Source organism: Lynx rufus, unplaced genomic scaffold (assembly GCF_022079265.1).
Source record: "Lynx rufus isolate CCGP_SWC_20201006 ecotype Redwood Valley unplaced genomic scaffold, mLynRuf1.p SCAF_15, whole genome shotgun sequence".
In the NCBI taxonomy this organism is placed as follows: Eukaryota; Metazoa; Chordata; class Mammalia; order Carnivora; family Felidae; genus Lynx; species Lynx rufus.
In genome coordinates, this window is record NW_025814829.1 from 28,037,417 (window position 1) to 28,055,246 (window position 17,830).

General features: G+C 47.5%; 1 protein-coding gene across 1 annotated transcript; it reads left to right on the plus strand.

Annotated features, from left to right (window-relative positions):
- The first annotated feature begins 12,304 nt into the window (after positions 1 to 12,304).
- Positions 12,305 to 16,262, plus strand: IL24 (interleukin 24). Its single transcript, XM_047076451.1, has 5 exons — positions 12,305 to 12,475; positions 13,607 to 13,669; positions 14,322 to 14,480; positions 15,176 to 15,250; positions 16,172 to 16,262. The coding sequence occupies exons 1-5, from the start codon at positions 12,305 to 12,307 to the stop codon at positions 16,253 to 16,255; spliced, it is 552 nt and encodes a 183-aa protein (XP_046932407.1). The 3' UTR covers positions 16,256 to 16,262.
- The last annotated feature ends 1,568 nt before the right edge of the window (positions 16,263 to 17,830 follow it).

Consider the following 17,830-nt stretch of genomic DNA (forward strand, 5'->3'; position numbering starts at 1 on the left):
CCAGGCTCTGAGCTGTCAGTACAGAGCCCAACGTGGGACTCGAACCCAAGAACCGCAAGATCATGACCTGAGCTGAAGTTGGACGCTTAACTGACTGAGCCACCCAGGCGCCCCTAACTCTCTCTTATACGTACATGTCGAGCTCTGTCTTCTACGTGCTTTGCATGTATGTTCTCATTTAACCTTCACAAAAACCTGTGATGTGGGTAGCTCCTTTTTATTCTCACTTCATAGATGAAGAAACTGAAGCAGAGGGGAATTAAGGGACTTATCCAAGGTCACACAGCTAGTAAATTACAGAGCCAGGAATGCAAACACAACGTGCGAGTCCATGGCTGCGTGTCTTCAGGTGCACTGTGTCACTGACTTTCATACACTCAGGCTTGGAGTCAGAGTCCTAGGGTCAAGTCTAGGCAGCTCCGTTTACTAGCCCTATGAGCTTAGGCAAATCATTAAACTTCTCTTTGCCTTGGCTTTCTTCTTTTGTTTTTTAAGTTTTAAAATTTACTTTGAGGCGGTGGGGAGTGCAGAGAGAGAGAGAATCCTGAGCAGACTCCATGCCGCCAACGTGGAGCCCGATGCGGGGCTCTGTCTCACTAACTGGGAGATCATGACCTGAGCCCAAATCAAGAGTCGGATACTCCACTAACTGAGCCACCCAGGCGCCCCTGCCTTGGCTTTCTAATCCATAAAATGGAGAGAATGATGTCTGCTCTGTCCTGCGGGGTTTTCGTGAATATCCAATTGTGGAAGAACTTTGTAAACTACAACGCAACAGGCTGGCTTGTTGGACTAGAGTTGTGACCTAACCCCAACCCCTGCCTCCCCAAAGAAATAATGAATTCCAGTTCCAGGCTACCAGAAGTTGCCCCCAAACAAATCGTCCACAGGCACCCTGGTGTGTGGCCAAGAATGGCTTTCAGTACAAATTGGGAAAGCTGTTTCACTGAACTCTGTAACACTTTGGGCCAACAATCCCATTAGTGGTGAGTGAGAGCTTTCGACATTTTTTGGCTGGGGCAAATTGGCACTGAGAACCTGGGGAGGAAAATCCCATTGTCACCATCACTGGGGCAGCAGCCAGAGCTTATAATAGCTGGCTGGGCCAGCCCAGATGGTACACACTGGTGCATGGATGTGCTTAGGAGACATACTCCGTTGGGAATTCTCAAGACTTTCTGGAGAGTGGGACTGTGTAAGAACCTCCAATGTTTACGGGAGTATTTGGGACCACAGAACGTCGCGGTATTTCATTTCTAATTTTTTAATTTTTTTTAATGTTTATTCATTTTTTAGAGACAAAAACAGAGCATGGATGGGGGAGGGGGAGAGAGAGAGGGAGACACAGCATCCGAGGCAGGCTCCAGGCTCTGAGCTGTCGGCCCAGAGCCCAATGTGGGGCTCGAACCCACGAACTTCGAGATCGTGAACTGAGCTGAAGTTGGACGCTCAACCAGCTGAGCCACCCAGGCGCCCCTAATTTCTAATTTGTAATCACAGTCACTGAACATGAACATTCAAGTTTTGCTATTCCCCAGGTTATTTTTATTACTATTTATTGTGGGAAAGAGGCATTCACTCAACCAGGATTAAGCCGTTAGATCCATTACATCTCTTTTCTTGTAGGGCTATCTCTCTGGCCTGGGAAAATGAATGGTGACTTTTCAAGGCAGGAAATACTCCCCTGAGGGAAATACCCTCTCTTCATTTTCATGAGTCATACATGAGGATATTTTTCGGAAGTTGATGGCAGAATGGACAATGAGCCCCACCCACTGTAGCTGGAAGCAGCTTCTACTCTTCATCAGTCCTTTGGCTTTTGATGATTCCTTGGATTTGACCATTTATCCGGTAGGGAAAGGCTGGAGATAAGGAGCCACACACACAAACATTTTTTTTGGTTTAAGAACCCAAGTCATTTTGCTTTTCAAGCACCATATGCAAGCCCTTTCAGGGACACAGTCTCTAGTTTCTCATATTCCGGGGCAAGCTCAGACCTGCCAGGCCTTAGCCTGCCTTTCTTTGCCAGGTTTAAAATCCAAGCGGTAAGTGAGTATGTGGGTAGAAGTGTATACGTGTGTGTGTCTGTCTGTGTGTCTGTCTGTTGTTGGCTCGTCCAAAACTTTTTACTGGCACCTACAAGTAGAAGGGTCCTCTCCACCGCCCCTGCCAGGAGCACAAGGCTCTGTCTTGCAGGGAGGCTTTCACACTTCTATCCATCTTGCATTCTGGAGCTGTTGTCCCATCATGTGACTCCCGAATGACTGAGCAGTCGGTTCCTGGAGCCCAAAGTAGTCAGCGTCATGCCACAACCTGACCTCATCCTGCTGAATGCATCGCTTGCGTCGTGCTTTAGGAGAAAGCAGTGTTTTCCATCAAAGGATTTTTGAGAACCTCTGACTTATAATGAGTTGTCTAAATAGCTTATAGACTACCAGTTTTTCCTAGCTCAGGGTCTAAATTCATTTTCTGTGGGTTGGAAGGGTCTTTAAACATTTCAGTTCTCTTACATTAACCAGGTGGGGCTAACCAGGTTAGGCTAAGTTATGCTGCAGTGATAAACAACGCCTTCATTTCTCTCAGTGTCTTATTACAACAGAAGTGATTTCTCACTTATTTTGCACATTCAATACATGTTAGCACGAAGCTCCGCCCATCATGAATACTCAGGGGGCCAGGCTCAAGAAAGAAAATGCTTCTACCCTGTAATGCTGCCGTTTCAACACAAGCAGGACATGAAAGAGTATGGAGCAGTTATGCACACGTCCAAAATGACACGTTTCTTCCGCTTCAAAACAGTCACATGGCCCATCTAACTTCAATGGAGCAGGGAAGTGTGATTTTCCCGTGTTCTAGGAAGAGGGAAGCTGTAACTACGAGGAACGACTGGAATGTCTGCCATACTTTACTTTTTAAATTTTTTAATATGTATTTATTTTTGAAAGAGAGAGAGTGGGGGGGAGGGGAAGAGAGAGAGGGAGACACAGAATCTGAAGCAGGCGTGGAACTTGAACCTATGAACCATGAGATCGTGATCTGAGCTGAAGTCAGATGCCTAACCGGCTGAGCCACCCAGGTGCCCCTTGTCTGCCATACATTAAGGTGGATATCCAATTTAGAGTGCATTCAGAGATTTAAAATCTTAATTCATGTGCTGAGTTAACCCAACCAAATGCCGATTTCAAATCATTCTGAACAGTTTCGTATTGAGTATCATAGTCACTATTTATTTATTCAGTAACCTATTCTTCTTTGCTGAGCAGTGTAAGGAAAAGAGAAGGATATAAGATCTATCGCTTTGCCCTCCCAAGACCTTAGTTCAGGAGAGAGAGAGAGAGAAACTTATTTCAAAATAAGTGTCCTTAACAGGATGTGTGTGTGTATTATATACGTGTATATATATGCATATACATGTGCAATCTGCTTTTGACAATCAACAATATATCATGGCCATATTTCTATCATCTTTCTATGTCAAGGTGATAGGTGGTGGTTAGGGTTTGGCGGGTGGTAAGGACATCCCAGATTGTGAACAGAGGGGCGGAAACCAGAGGTAGGGATGAGCAGCTCAGTTGGGCTGGGATCACAGGGTGCAGAGGTGTGGGAAAACGAATGCACCAGGTCTCAGAGATTGTACATTTCCAGGTCAGGGAATTTCAGTAATTTTCAGTGAGCAATGGTGAAACTAATGATTTATTTAAATTAAAAATAACTTTAAAGTTTCTTTCATATTTATTTTTGAAAGAGACAGAGCACGAGCAGGGGAGGGGCAGAGAGAGGGAGACACAGAATCCGAAGCAGACTCCAGGCTCTGAGCTGTCAGCAGAGCCCAACGTGGGGCTCAAACTCATGAACCGTAAGATCATGACCTGAGCTGAATGAAGTCAGATACTCAACCGACTAAACCACCCAGGAACCCCCAAAATAACTCTTAAAGAACCTTGCACTTATATTCAGCTTGTATAAACTTGGAAAATACAGAAAAGCTATAGAGAAGAAAAGCACCCATTATCTCACCACTCAAAGATAATTCTGTTAACATCTTTGTATTTATAGCTTTTGGTCATTTTCAACATATATGCCCACTTTTTTGGTAAAAAATGGGATCATACTGCATATATCATTCTGTTTTTAAACCTAAAATGTTATAAAAAATTTTAAGATGGTAAATATAAATTATTAGTGGCTGAACAAGCATTCCATTACATGGACTTTTACCCATAAATAATCAGTTGAGAATCACACAAAAGTAAAAAATCAATTTAATTTAATTTATCCCCCCTTAAATGCATTCCATTTACCTGATTTTGAAATTAATAATTGATTATAGAACAATCACATTTACTGGACGCTCAGTAAGTGGAAGTGCTAGGCACCTGATGGGATACAGAAATGGAAAAGAAGAGTGATGGGTGAGAGTGGGGAAGGGAGAGCGTTCTTACCAGAAACCAAAGATGATTTGGGGTTTGAGGAGGAATACAATCAACTTGTGCATTTAGAAGGAGCTCCTAGAGTAGCAAGCATTCTGTTGTAAAGAGGAATGAGACAGGAAAAGTCTGTAAGACTCCCTTTTTCCTCACTTTCTTTTTCCCTTCCCTTCCTCCCTCCTTCCTGCTTCCCTCCTTTCCTTCCTTTCTTAAAACAAAAAAACAAAAAACAAAAAAACACCTCCATTTGGAAAAGCCACTGGGGATATGTGAAAGACAGAGTGACACAGGAGAAAGGATAATCCTACACCTGGATCTATTCAAGAGACCGTAACTATCATTTTTCCCAACCTGTGTACTGTCATGTCTTTAAAGTATTCACATCTTTGGGACTCAAAGCTGATGTTTTGCTGTGGGAGGGTACAGGAGTCCGGCTTCTGGGAAGCAGGGGCAGTTCTCAGGATTGGATGTCTCCTGTGGTTCTGTTTCCTGTGGTTGGCCAAAAACCTTGGCTTAGAAAGTGAGGACCTCCCTCTTCCTCCCACTTGTCCATTCTTGCCTGAAGCTCTGAGGGATCAGCAGCACCCCAGGCCCCTTTTCTTGCTCTTAAGTGGTATTGAGATTGCTGTTCCCCATTGATTTCCATGAATCATTAACCAAAAGAACTATCTGTGGTGGTACCTCTTCTAGCAGCTTCCAGATCCTTCTTTTCCTTGGTCCCCTACAGTAGTTGTATGGCCATGGGATTTGTGAAGGTCACAATGGTCTCAGGCAGGTACCCTCCCTTTGCTTTTGCTGATAAACTCCTGCTCAAGCTTCAAGCCTCGGATGAAACATCACCCCTACTGGAAAGACTCTCCACCCCTTCCAGCACTGTTCCAAGACTGTGAGAGATTCTGCCTCATGTGACATGATGTGTCCACGAGGTCCATCCTTCTGTTCAGGGCACCCAAGACACAGTGTGACAGTTATTCTGTTTGGTAGTGTATCTCCACTTTACTGATGCATTAGAGCCCAGAGGACTTCATCTGAATTTATTTTTTAGCAGCTTTATTGAGATATAATTTATACACCCTAGAGTTCACCTATTGAAAGTGTACAATTTAGCAGCTTGTAGAGCGTAACTCCATAATCAAACTTTAGAATATTTTCTTTACCGCCCAAAAGAAACCTCGAACTCGTTAGCAGTCACATCCATTCCTCCTATCCACCCAGAAGCCAAATCCAAATCCTATGTCCTAGGGAAAATCATTTGACTCTTCTGACTCTTAGTTTTCTTTTTTTTCTTATGTCTATTTATTTATTTTGAGAGAGAGAGAGAGCACATGAGCATGAGAGGAGCAGAGAGAGAGGGAGAGAGAGAATCCCAAGAAGGCTCTGTGCTGTCAGTGCAGAGCCCAATATGGGGCTCCATCTCATGGACCCGTGAGATCATGACCTGAGCTGAAATCAAAAGCCAGATGTGTAACCGACTGAGCCACCCAGGTACCCTCTGCCTCTTAGTTTTCTAATCCACAGAGAAATAATACCTGTCCTCCTTATCTCAAAAGGTTACGGTGAATGTCAGATGAGAACATTCATTTGGCAGTATTTTGTAGATCTATGCATGCTGTATGGATGTAAACAGAATTTGTTTGCTTTTACTTTAATCTCTTGAAATGTCTATAATAATAAATCATTTACTCCATCAACTAAAGAGGAGAAGGTAGAATGGCAGAGTGCCAGTCTAAGGGGATTAACCCGTGGACATCCATGTTTCATCTCTGTGTCTGGAATGGTAGCAGCTGAGACAGAGAAAGAGCTGACAAAGTGCCCAGGTATCCCACATGTATTACTGCATAAGTTTCCCAGCCAAATAGGGAGATAAGAATCATCTGAAGAGCAAAGATTAAACTCAATTCACTGGAAGAAAAATGGTGATGTAACTTTCTTTTAGCTCCTGGTTATCAAGAAATCCTAGTCCGTGGGCTCATCACTTCTCTCCTGCAGGGCATTTCCACCGATCAGAAAGAGGGGGTATTCAGGTGTAAGAGTGAGTTCTTTATTGCTTCACCTGGGAGTGTTGATGGGACCCTTCTCCATCCCAGTTCAGTCCCTTTCTCTCCCTATAGATGTAGAGGAATTTATGGGAGATGTGCGGTAGGCGTAAATTTATTTCTCAAACATAAAATTGAAACTCTGCGGAGAGATATACATGACAGAGGTGATACGAGACAAACAGAATACACCCTCTAAATCTAATACAGAATTTTTTGGGGTGGAGGAGTGGCCTTGTAAGTCAGAGTTTATTCTCAAAGGACCTTTTCTCCCACCCAATGTTTTTGTAAAAGAAATTCCCCAAGTTCCAGAGAGTATGGAGGTTAGAGAGATTAGAAGAACCTCTGGTCCTAGTCTGGTCCAGGATGGAGTTTGGGTAAAAATACATGGATCTAGACCAAAGGACCAGTCCCACTTTCTCCAACCTTTTGAAGTCTGACACTTGGAGCTTCCCCAGGGGTGAGCCAGTGGGCCAGCCCTTGCCCATCTGCTCCCTCCCAGGAGCCTTGGGGCTCTGCCATCCAAGTCGCCATCTTGCTTTCTCCACATCCCTGACCATGTTATCTCTCCACTCCCCCTGCTCCAGTAAGGGCTCCCTTCTTATCCTTCTTTGGTGTTATTGCAGCTGTTTCCCACACAGCCACTACTTTCCTCTGATCCAGATTTCTTAGCCTCAGCATTGTTGGCATTTGGGGCCACATAATTCTTTGTGGTGAGGGGCCGTAAGATGTTCAGCAGCATCCCTGGCCCATTCTACTCCATGTCTGTAGCACCTCCACATCCCATACTTCCCAGTTAGGACACCCTAAAAATGTCTCCAGACATTGTCAAATGTCCCCTAGGGACAAAATTGTACCATTGAGAATCACTGCTCTAATCCTTCTGCTTTCACTTGAAAACCTTGTTTGTTATGCATTTACTACATGGAAGTATATATTTATTTTAATCTATTTTAATATATTTAAGAATCACCTCGGAGGGGCGCCTGGGTGGCTCAGTTGGTTGAGCATCCGACTTCGGCTCAGGTCATGATCTCACGGTCTGTGAGTTCGAGCCCCGCGTCGGGCTTTGTCCTGACAGCTCGGAGCCTGGAGCCTGCTTTCGATTCTGTGTCTCCCTCTCTCTCTGCCCCTCCCCCTCTCATGCTCTGTCTCTCTCTGTCAAAAATAAATAAACATTAGAAAAAAATTAAAGAATCACCTCGGAGTTTCTTAAAATGCACATTTTGGTTCAGTAGTCTGGGGGGAAGGGTTTGAGATTCTGCATTTCTTTCTTTTCTTTTTTTTTTTAGTGGGGAGAGAGAGAGAGAGAGAGAGAGAGCATGAGCAGGGGAAGGGCAGAGAGAGAGGGAGAGAGAGAATCTCAAGCAGGCTCCAACCTATCAGCGTGGAGCCTGCCAGGGGGCTTGATCCCACGACTCAGATCATGACCTGAGCCAAAATTAAGAGTCAGATTCTTAACCCACTGAGCCACCCAGACACCCAATATTTTTCATTTCTAATGAGCTTCCAGATACCGCTGTTGCTGTTGGTCCACAGACCACACTTAACAGGCTGTACGTCATTGTGTCTTTGTGGCCCTAGATAGGACTTGACTTTATAGATAAGGAAAGTGAAACACAGACAGCTCGGAGGCGACTCAATCATGTTTTGAACCCGAGTGGGTCCGTGTGCAAAGCTCACGCAACTCAGCAACCTGAGTTGACATTGGGCCGAGGTCCCTGAGTTCTCTCTTTGTCCTCTCTGCCCAGGTAATCGTGCTATGTTAAGCTCTGGCACGTGTTTGCCTGGAATGTCCATATTATACGATTCCTTCCTTAGACAGAATTAGCTACTCATGACCCCAGGTGGATATCCTGGAACCTAGCGCGGTATATTCCATGACCTCATGCCTCTGTTCTAGCCTGCCCTGCTAACAGCTCATCCCTCCTGCCCCCCTGCCTCTCAGCAGACAGTCGGCTAGCGCTGTCTAGTGAGCCCCGGGGCTCACTTTCTCTCTCCGCTTCCTGCTCAGCTGTCTGTCTCTCCAGTCCTCTCCTGTCTCCCCCCCCCCCCCTTGTCTACCGTTGCTGCACTTTAACTTTGTGTTCTTTGCTGTCTCTTGAACGCCCCTGGGCATCTTCTTCCCGTAGTAGGGAGGAATTTTTAGTAATGCTCTGGATCCTGGAAGGGGAGGAAAGGGCGTGGTGTGGGCTCCTGCCCAGGACCAGAGGGCAAGATGTAGGTCCTCCAGGAGCGAAGGACTCAAGCTTGGTCCTCCTACAGGCAGCAGCAGCAGACCAGGGATTGCAGAAAGGATTTTGTCTGCTCAAGGAAATAAACACCGTTGCACGTGTGATGAAGGGAAGGGGTGCCGGTGCCGGAGAGATCGGGAAGGGTCTGCCAACTGGAGAGATGGGGAAGGGCCAAGTCCCTCAGGGCCCCCTCTTCTTCCTTCTCCACTGAGCTGTGGAAAATTTTCCCGCCCCTCATGTCACATCCTATGCCCATGTCTCTTGCCTGAACCCGGGTTTAAAGCTGTTTGTGCAGCCGGGTGTTGTATGTAAGCGATGAATCACTAAATTCTGAACTCAAGTTACTCCTGAAACCAATTTTGCACTGTATGTGAACTAATTTAAATAAAAATTTGAAAAGAAAAAAAAAACAGATAAAGCGGTTTGTGTGGGAAGGCAATTTATTTTTTTATTTATTTTTTTTTATAAAATTTATTGACAAATTGGTTTCCATACAACACCCAGTGCTCATCCCAAAAGGTGCCCTCCTCAATACCCATCACCCACCCTCCCCTCCCTCCCACCCCCCATCAACCCTCAGTTTGTTCTCAGTTTTTAACAGTCTCTTATGCTTTGGCTCTCTCCCACTCTAACCTCTTTTTTTTTTTTTTTCGGGAAGGCAATTTAAAGCAGGGTTCAGCAGCCTCTCTCTGCAAAGGGCGAGAGCGTAAATATGTTGGGCTTTGTGGGCCATAGGATCTCAGCCACAACTGTTGGTCTCTGTCACTGAGCACGAAAGCAGCCATAGAAAATATGTAAGCAAATTGGGTGTGGCCGTGTCCCAACAAAACTTCGTTATTCATGGACACTGAAATTTGAATTTCACATTCTTTTCATTGCTCAGTATTTTTTTCAATCATTAAAAAATGTAAAAACCATTCTTAGGTCACAGGTCAGCTGTTCTAGGCTCATTCTTTGTCTGCAGTTTGTCATTCCCTGATGCAGGGTCCAGTGTTGCCTACGACGTGTCCCAAGGACATGGTCAAATACCCATGGGAACTGCTGCATAAAACAAAGTTCAGCGCGGGTCCCTGCCTGCCCCCACCCCTCCCAGCCCTCACGGGAGCTCTCAGTGTCCCCTACTCTCAGGAGCGAGCCACGTTTCTGAGAGGGGCTGGCAAGTGCCTGCCTTCTCTAACTTACTCACTATGAAGTCTCTTGTCCCTCAGGACCAGATTCGGTGCGACATGCTTTGGGAACACCGCTCCAGTCTACCCATCACTTAAACACGGACTAACTGATGTCTGAACGCCTTGCTAGCTGGACATAAGGTTGGATTTCTTGACTGTGCTGGTGTTCCGGACATCCCACACTGTCACATGCCCTGGGTGATCCCCGGCCAAGCAGCACAGGCCGACGCTAACCCACCAGGACACCAGGGCCTCTCAGCTTTCCAGACCTGGCCTTGCACACACTTCTTTATTCTTCCTGCACCGGAGAAGGGACCATCGGTGGCCACATGTCAGGAAACACTCTGAGATTCCTGGCCCTGAGCTATCCTGAGTCTCTAGGTTACTATCCCATCATTAATAGGGCATAATTCCCGAAAGAGTTTGGAGTAAGGAGACTGGGGTACTCTGCGTAGCAATAACGTATTTACATGTGTATGGAATTTACAAAGCATCCTGTCATTTTCCCTGTTTCCTCCTTGCACCTGCCCTCTAGGAGAGGTGGGACAGGTTTTTGTTTGTGTGTTTTAATTTAATAGATGCAGAAACTGAGGTTCAGGGTAGTTGGGGGACTTGCCCCTGGTCACAGAGCTGGGGGCACAGCCAGAACTCAGCCCGAGGTCTCATCTCACCTCAGGGGCTGTTTTTCCCCACCTCCCCATTGTCTTCAAATGAAAGGTGAGTAGGCGGTGAAGTAATTCTCTAGGAGAGCATGACCAATTTCCCTTTCTCCACCTCCCCTTTTTCCTCTGCCCCTCCCCCCAGCCCCCATATATATGATCTCCACCAAGCCTTGCTAGCCTGCACATCTTTACTTTTGAAACGGCTTTCGGGGCTGGGAGAAGAACCTTCCACCCACAGTTACACCCCGGTCGGTGAACGGTGAGGGTGCCTGTCCAGCTTGCCCCTCCATAACAGGAGCCAGCCACCCCCAAACAGCAAACCCTCAAACTTCCAGGACCTGGGGTGAGTGATGGGGGGGTGGGGGTGGTTCCTGAGTACTTCGCTTCGAAGCATTAGACCGCTGCCTCACTGGGAATGGGTCCTGGGGGATGGTGAGGAGCTGCGTTCCCCTGCTTTAACACCAAGAAGGATCTGGGCTGGATGGAAGGAAGGCCGGGAGGATTGTGAGGTCCAGAGATGAACTGTCAAGAGAGGCTGCAAAACCTGCGGTGTTTGAAGGAACAGACTTTGAGGGAGACACTGAGGCACCGACCTGCATGGCGGAGGATATCGGGCATTCGTCCTGGGCACGTGTTAGTCGTCATTCCAGACACAGGTCGGCTCTCACCTTCCTGCGCAGTCTAGGGCTAGAACTGAGTGGCTTCAGGTTTGAGACCAGTGCCCGGAGTAAGATAGGTTCTTAAATGTTTGTGGACGGAAGTGAGAAAGAGAAAGAAAAAGAAAGAAAGAAAGAAAGAAAGAAAGAAAGAAAGAAGAAAAGAAAGGAAAAGAAAAAAAAGAAAAGAAAAGAAAAGAAAAGAAAAGCAGGAAGGAAGGGAGGGAGGGAGGGAAAAAGCGGGGAGGAAAGAAGGAAGGAAGAAAAGCAAAAGGCAAAGGAAGCAGGGAGAAGAAACTCCGTGCGTTCGCTTATGATAAACAGATAATGGGTCACCATCGTCTAGCTTGGGGCCTCTACACAGTCATCCCAAATGGAGCTTCAGTGGGAGGTTTTAACGGTGATTCACCTGGAGATCTGATTCCTCCCTCTCGTTCAGTTACCTGAAAAGTTAATTCTTAGAGTCAGGGCTGAGTCGCACATTCGAGGTGGCAGAGTCAACGTGTGCCCCTAACCTGCTGTCTGTGCCCCTTCCTACAGGCCAGGGTCAATCCCTGGACTCCCCCCATCATGGGGAGCAAGGATGACCTTCTCCTGGGGGAGGAGTAAAGACCCGCCCAAGTGTGCCTCATGACTTTGGGCAGAGCTCAGACAAACAAATGCCTAGTTAAGGTCCCTTTCCTTCAGAGTTCAGGCTCACACGTTCTTTGGCACATTAAATGCCACCACCACTTGGTCAAATTCTGACGGGCTGGTTGTTGGCTGGAGAGAGCTGTCATGGGGTGAGGAAGGAGGTGCTGGGTGTGTGTGTGACATGGGTGGGCATGGTGGGGGAGGGCAGAGAGAGAGGGTGAGACCAGAGGGTACGAGATGGAGGGACAGAAAGACCCTCGCCCCACCCCAGCGCACAGCAAGGCCACATGTTTAGAATATTCTAACACTAGGAACTTACCCTGGTCTCAGATTTCACATCTGTGACATCTGTGTGTCCCCGAAGCTGGCCAAGGTAGAGCCAAGGGACATTACTCTGGGAATGCCGCTGCTGGGCAGAAGTCCTTCCTCAGTGGGATGCCTCCCTTTCTTCCAGCAGGATCCACACCTGGTCCTTCCTTCACTGCAGATGGGCTTTCCAGTGCTGAGGACTTCCCTCCTCTGCCTGAGTCTGATTCTACATCTTTGGAGCCAGGGGCCAGGCATCCAGGGCCAAGAGTTCCAATTCGGACCCTGCCGCGTGGAGGGAGTCGTCCTCCAGGAACTCTGGGAGGCCTTCTGGGCCATGAAGGACATTGTGGTGAGTGAAGTGTTGTTCTGGACCCAGCCACAGGGGTTGCCGTGAGTGCCGGACGATATCTTATGACTATGGAGCCCTTTGTAACTCACTTATTATTTTCCTATATGATAACTCAAAGTCAGATGCATCGCAAGCCCACATTCGCTCTTGCACATAAGGAGACAGAGGCTCAGAAAGACGTCTTTGGTCAATGTCTAGGAAAATAAACACAGCCCAAGGGGGATAGAGAAGGGAGCCGGATTCATCTGGGCGTCATCTACGGCCCAGGGGGACAGGGGACTTCACCAACCAGCAGTCGTGGGAAATTCTTTGAGACCCACTGAAGTTTTTATCTGCCAGGCTCCTGCTAGTCTGTTCCCACCTGCCAAGGCTTTGGCTAAAGGTAGAAAGAATGGCAAATGCTGAGACGGGAGGGGGTGGCTTGTGAAATGTGACTGTGAATTTCACCAAGTCCCAAAAGTGACCCAGTACTCACACTGGCAAATGTGCTCCTTAAACAATGATTTGGATTCCAGGTAGAAAGAGGGAGCTCGATGAGGCAGCCTGGGGGAGGGGAGAGTGAGGACTGGGGACAGAACACCTAGGTGTGATCTTGACCTTGAAACTGGGCACAGTGCCCCTCCCCCATCAGGTTCCTTGTTTGCACATTGAGGAGGCGGGAAGATGAGCTCTAAAACTCCTTTCTCGCAAGGATGATTTGACTATAATCCAAGATCTGGAGCGGGAGGCGGGGCTTCAGAGGAAGCTCCGAGGGCAAGAGGCAGCTCGAAGGTGCAGCCCCCACCCATGCCAACCCCTATGGAATATGGAGGCAAAACCCTGCCCCTAAGTCATTCATAAACCAAAGAGGCTTATTTCTTCCTGACCAAAGGAATCCAACAGGTTCCTGGGCTGTGAGAGCTCCTGGGATTCCATCCGCCCCTGGGGATTAAGCATAGTGATTTTTGTGGCTAGAAATTTGTACCCTCACCCCAGGGGCCAACTCAGCACAGCCCTTCTTCGGTCCTCCCGTGGTCCTTCTGGCCTCTGAGATTTCAGACTGTATAGATTTGGGGGGTCAGCGTGCATTCGCAAGGTTGGTTTCTGTGCTGCCCCCGAAGCTGGACACATCTTTTCTTTCTATTCCCAAAGCAAGCTAAGGATAACATCACGAATGTCCGGCTACTACGGAAGGAGGTTCTGCAGAACGTCTCGGTAATCAGACGCCGGGGAAAGACGATGCCTCTGTCTCATGACTTGTCTTCTATAGGTAGTGGTGAGGGGTGGCCTAGGGGAGGCTGACAGAAACTTCTCTTCTGCCTGGGCGTCCGCTTAGGTCTCTTTGGTTCCCATCCTTCTCCCCCACTTTCTTCCCCTCACCCGACTGGGGGGTCAGTGAGCACATGTACTGAGTCCTGATCCCTGCGAGGTGTTGAGCTCCACTCTGGAGCTCACGGGGGCTGGAGTGCAATTCCTGTGTTCCAGGGTGTCAGTTTTGTTTTCTCACTTCTCTTTCCAGTCCTTTCCCTGGACTCTCAACACTGAACCACCACGTGTCTTTCAGGGTCCATCACTCCCCCCTACAGCATTAGAGAGGCCATGTGGTGTAGAGGAAAGAATATTAACCAGATGGGGAGTCAGCGGTCCTGGGACCTAGGTCTGGGTCTGTGGTTCCTGCTGTAAATCAAAGGCACCACTCTGCATGCCCCCGAAGACTCCTTCAGATCTAATGTTTACTAACATCTCCTAGAAGATCTCTTTCTCTCTGTGCTTATCTTGCCTCATGTGGCACGTGGGTTGTGCATCCAGGGCCCGGGGTGGGGCGGGGTGTGGGCAGAGGGCTCTTAGTGACTGAGACCCTCCCCAGAACGCTGAGAGCTGTTACCTTATCCGTGCCCTGCTGAAGTTCTACTTGAATACCGTTTTCAAAAACTACCAGGATAAGGTAGCTGACTTCAGGGTCCGGAAGTCATTCTCCACTCTGGCCAACAACTTCGTTGTCATCGTGTCAAAACTACAGCCCAGTGTGAGTAGAACAAAGCTGGGACCCGGTGCCCAGAGGAAATGGTGTATTTTGAAAAGATGCCCTCCCTCCCCTCATCTTTTTTTTTTAATTTTTAAATGTTTATTTATTTTTGAGAGAGAGAGAGAGAGAGAGAGAGAGCGCAGGGGAGAAGCAGACAGAGAAGAAGACACAGAATCCGAAGCAGGATCCAGGCTCTGAGCTGTCAGCACAGAGCCTGACGCGGGGCTCAAACCCACAGAACCGTGAGATCGCGGCCTGAGCCGAAGGCAGACACTTATCTGATTGAGCCACCCAGGCGCGCCTCCCTCCCCGCACCTAGTCCTGTCTATGCCATAACAGGGATTGAGTGCTGTGGTGGGAAAGGGTGCAGGCTCTGGATACTACTAGGTCTGGGTTCCAGTTCAGATCTGCTTCTAACCAGCTGGATGACTCTTTGCAAAGAAGTCAACCTCTCTGAGTTTCACTTTTCTTGCCTATAAAATGTAGATGATCACCCCTACGTGGCAAGATGGCTGTGAAAAAGAGAGGAGTCAGCCCCCACCACGGGTGGGAGTTCGGCAGTGGCTACCTTGAGAATGTGGGACTCAGGGCCTGCCTTGGGAACCCCTCTGGCATCACTGGGAAGGAGTGGGAGGGGCTTGCCTCTGCTGCTATCCAACACTTGAACTTGACACAATTTGTTTTCTATTATCTAGCAGGAAAATGAGATGTTTTCTGTCAGTGACAGTGCACGCAGGCGGTTTCTGCTGTTCCAGAGAGCATTTAAACAGGTAATCGACGCCAGAATGTGAGAGCCTGCCTATCCACGAGTAGACCAGACAGAACCGTCACACGAGGGTGCCTCAGAGGCCTAATGCGGAATCCACTGCAGGTGTCTCCACCCGCCGTGCCCGAAATCGACCTAATTTAGCACAAGCACAGGCGTATTTGCATTAGTTATCACGTACTTTGCCCAAGCTCCACAAGCTACCTGGTCCACGTTTGTGCCACTTGTCGCGTTAACATGCTTTTCTGTCACCCTACAAGATGATTTCATTATCAAGGACTCTCCCTGTGCGTTTTATGAATACCTGAGCTAGGCAATTGGAGTCGGAAGGAGGCCCCCTATCCCCCCAAACACAGACTTCCAATCTCCAGTATTTTCCATAATGCTCAAAAGGTCTAGTTTGTGAGGAAAAAAAAAAAAAAGCATGGGAAAATCTATTCCTGTCTCCCAAATGAAGACTACAAAGAAAATCCAAATTTCATCCCCAGACCCCTGCTCCCAAAATATGATTTTGATCACTTTTTTGAGGAACAGATATATCAGCCTAAAAATAAATGGTGAAGAGGAATAACATACAGAGGAAAGGGGCCACCAGGGCCTCAGTTTCTTCATCTGCAGTTAGACTCAGGAGGGTATCGAGATCCGCCCTGCACTGGGGTTCTAGAGTTCTTATTATCAGGAACTCCAGTGTTTCTCCCTCGTTCCTTACCCATTGCTATGCACTGGTCCGTTGGTACTCACTGCCTCCCCCACCCCACCCCTGCCAAGGAACAAATGACGGGGCAGGAAGTGAGCTCAGCAGAGGCTATCCCAGAGGTGATACAGCCCATGACTTAGGGTCAGGCCAGCTCCAGGAGTGGTGTGTGGGAAAGAAATTTATTCTTGTGGCTAATATGGTAGATCTTCAAATGTCCTTTCTCTTTAGTTGGACATAGAAGCGGCCCAGACCAAAGCCTTTGGAGAAGTGGACATCCTCTTGACCTGGATGGAAAAATTCTACCAGCTCTGAATGCCGAGACCAGGAAGGCGCCTTGTTCTCCATGTCATTTCAAACGTTCCATGTCCCTTCATGTGATAATATTCTCTGGGCACATCATACCCTTGATGACGGGTTGCATTCTTGGCCGGGCTTATCTTCAAATACTTCATTCTTTAAGTGGCCCCAAAGATAGCCATGGAAGGTTCCCTTGGATGCTATGAGTAATCTACAAAGTAGACTCCTATATTTATTACAACTCTATTTAATTCCAGTCAGTGTTTTAACTGATGCCATATTTATTTGTCAGACTGTAAGTTCTGTGTAGGCAGCAGGGACTGTGTCCCATGCTTCTTTTTTATCCCCCACATCCTTGACACTGTGGAGCAGTAGATGAGTGCTCAGTAAATGCTTAATAAACTGGATATTTTGTCTGTCTTTGAATTGTTGAGGAGCAATGAGGGGAGCTGGGATATGAAGTTGAACTTCAGGGCATGGAAATCATATATTTTTTTAAATGTTTATTTTTGAGAAAGACAGAGAGAGAGAGAGTGTGTGTGTGTGTGTGTGTGTGCGCGCGCGCACATGGGGGAGAGAGAGGGGCAGAGAGGGAGACAGAGGATTCGCAGGGGCTCTGTGCTGATACAGCAGGGTTCAAGCACACAAACCTTGAGATCATGACCTGAGCTGAAATTGCAGGTTTAACCGCTGAGCCACCCAGACACCCTGGAAATCACATTGTCATGAAATGTGCAGGAACACAGCACTGGGGAGTGGTGAGGAGCACCAGTTTGAAATGTCAATGATGAAAGATATAAGGCAGGCTAAGTGCCCCGCACAAAGTAGGCTCTCCCCAAACATTTCAGTTCTCCCAATTTCACCCCCACCCATCCCTTCTCTTTGGGGACCCTCCTTCCATATCCTACTCATTCTTATCCACCGCTTGAGAGGGTGCCATTATCAAGCTGACCTTGCTTAGATGCTGATGGCGTCATCACACCTGAATATACTGCCCAATCTTTGATGACACTCCCTGTTGATTAAAAAGCAGGGAACTCAATTCTAGCAGCCTCTTCTTTCTAACTGTGGGCAAGTGCCCAGTGAGGCTGTGTTATGCATCCAGGAAAGCTCTTCTTAATAGCAAGACTGTGTGTTCTCTAGCCTCAAACTCTAGCTGAACTTTGTAGTGGACTTTAATCCAAAGATACAATGTCTGCCTACGCCCTTCCCAGAAAAACTTAGGAGAAAGTATATATAGGAGGGGAGATATGTCTTCTTTCACGACATTAAGTGCTATTACACAGCGCCTGGCCCCTTAAGAATCCACTCTCCTGACCCACCTTGCTATAAGCTACCTGGCAAAGAAATGAGGTGCGTTTCTGAAAGCAGAGAGATGTAATGGTTTGGGATGGCCAAACTAGCCCGGCACTAAAGAAAGTGCACAAATATCAGTGCTAGGCCATGGAAGAAAGATAAGGAGATGACGACACAAACTATCCTATTTTCAAAAGACACTGATCAGGGTACTTATGGGCATCAAAGGAGGGAGACAGTAAAGAGGATAGATAGGTAGGTAGGTAGGTAGGTAGATGGATGGATGGATGGGTG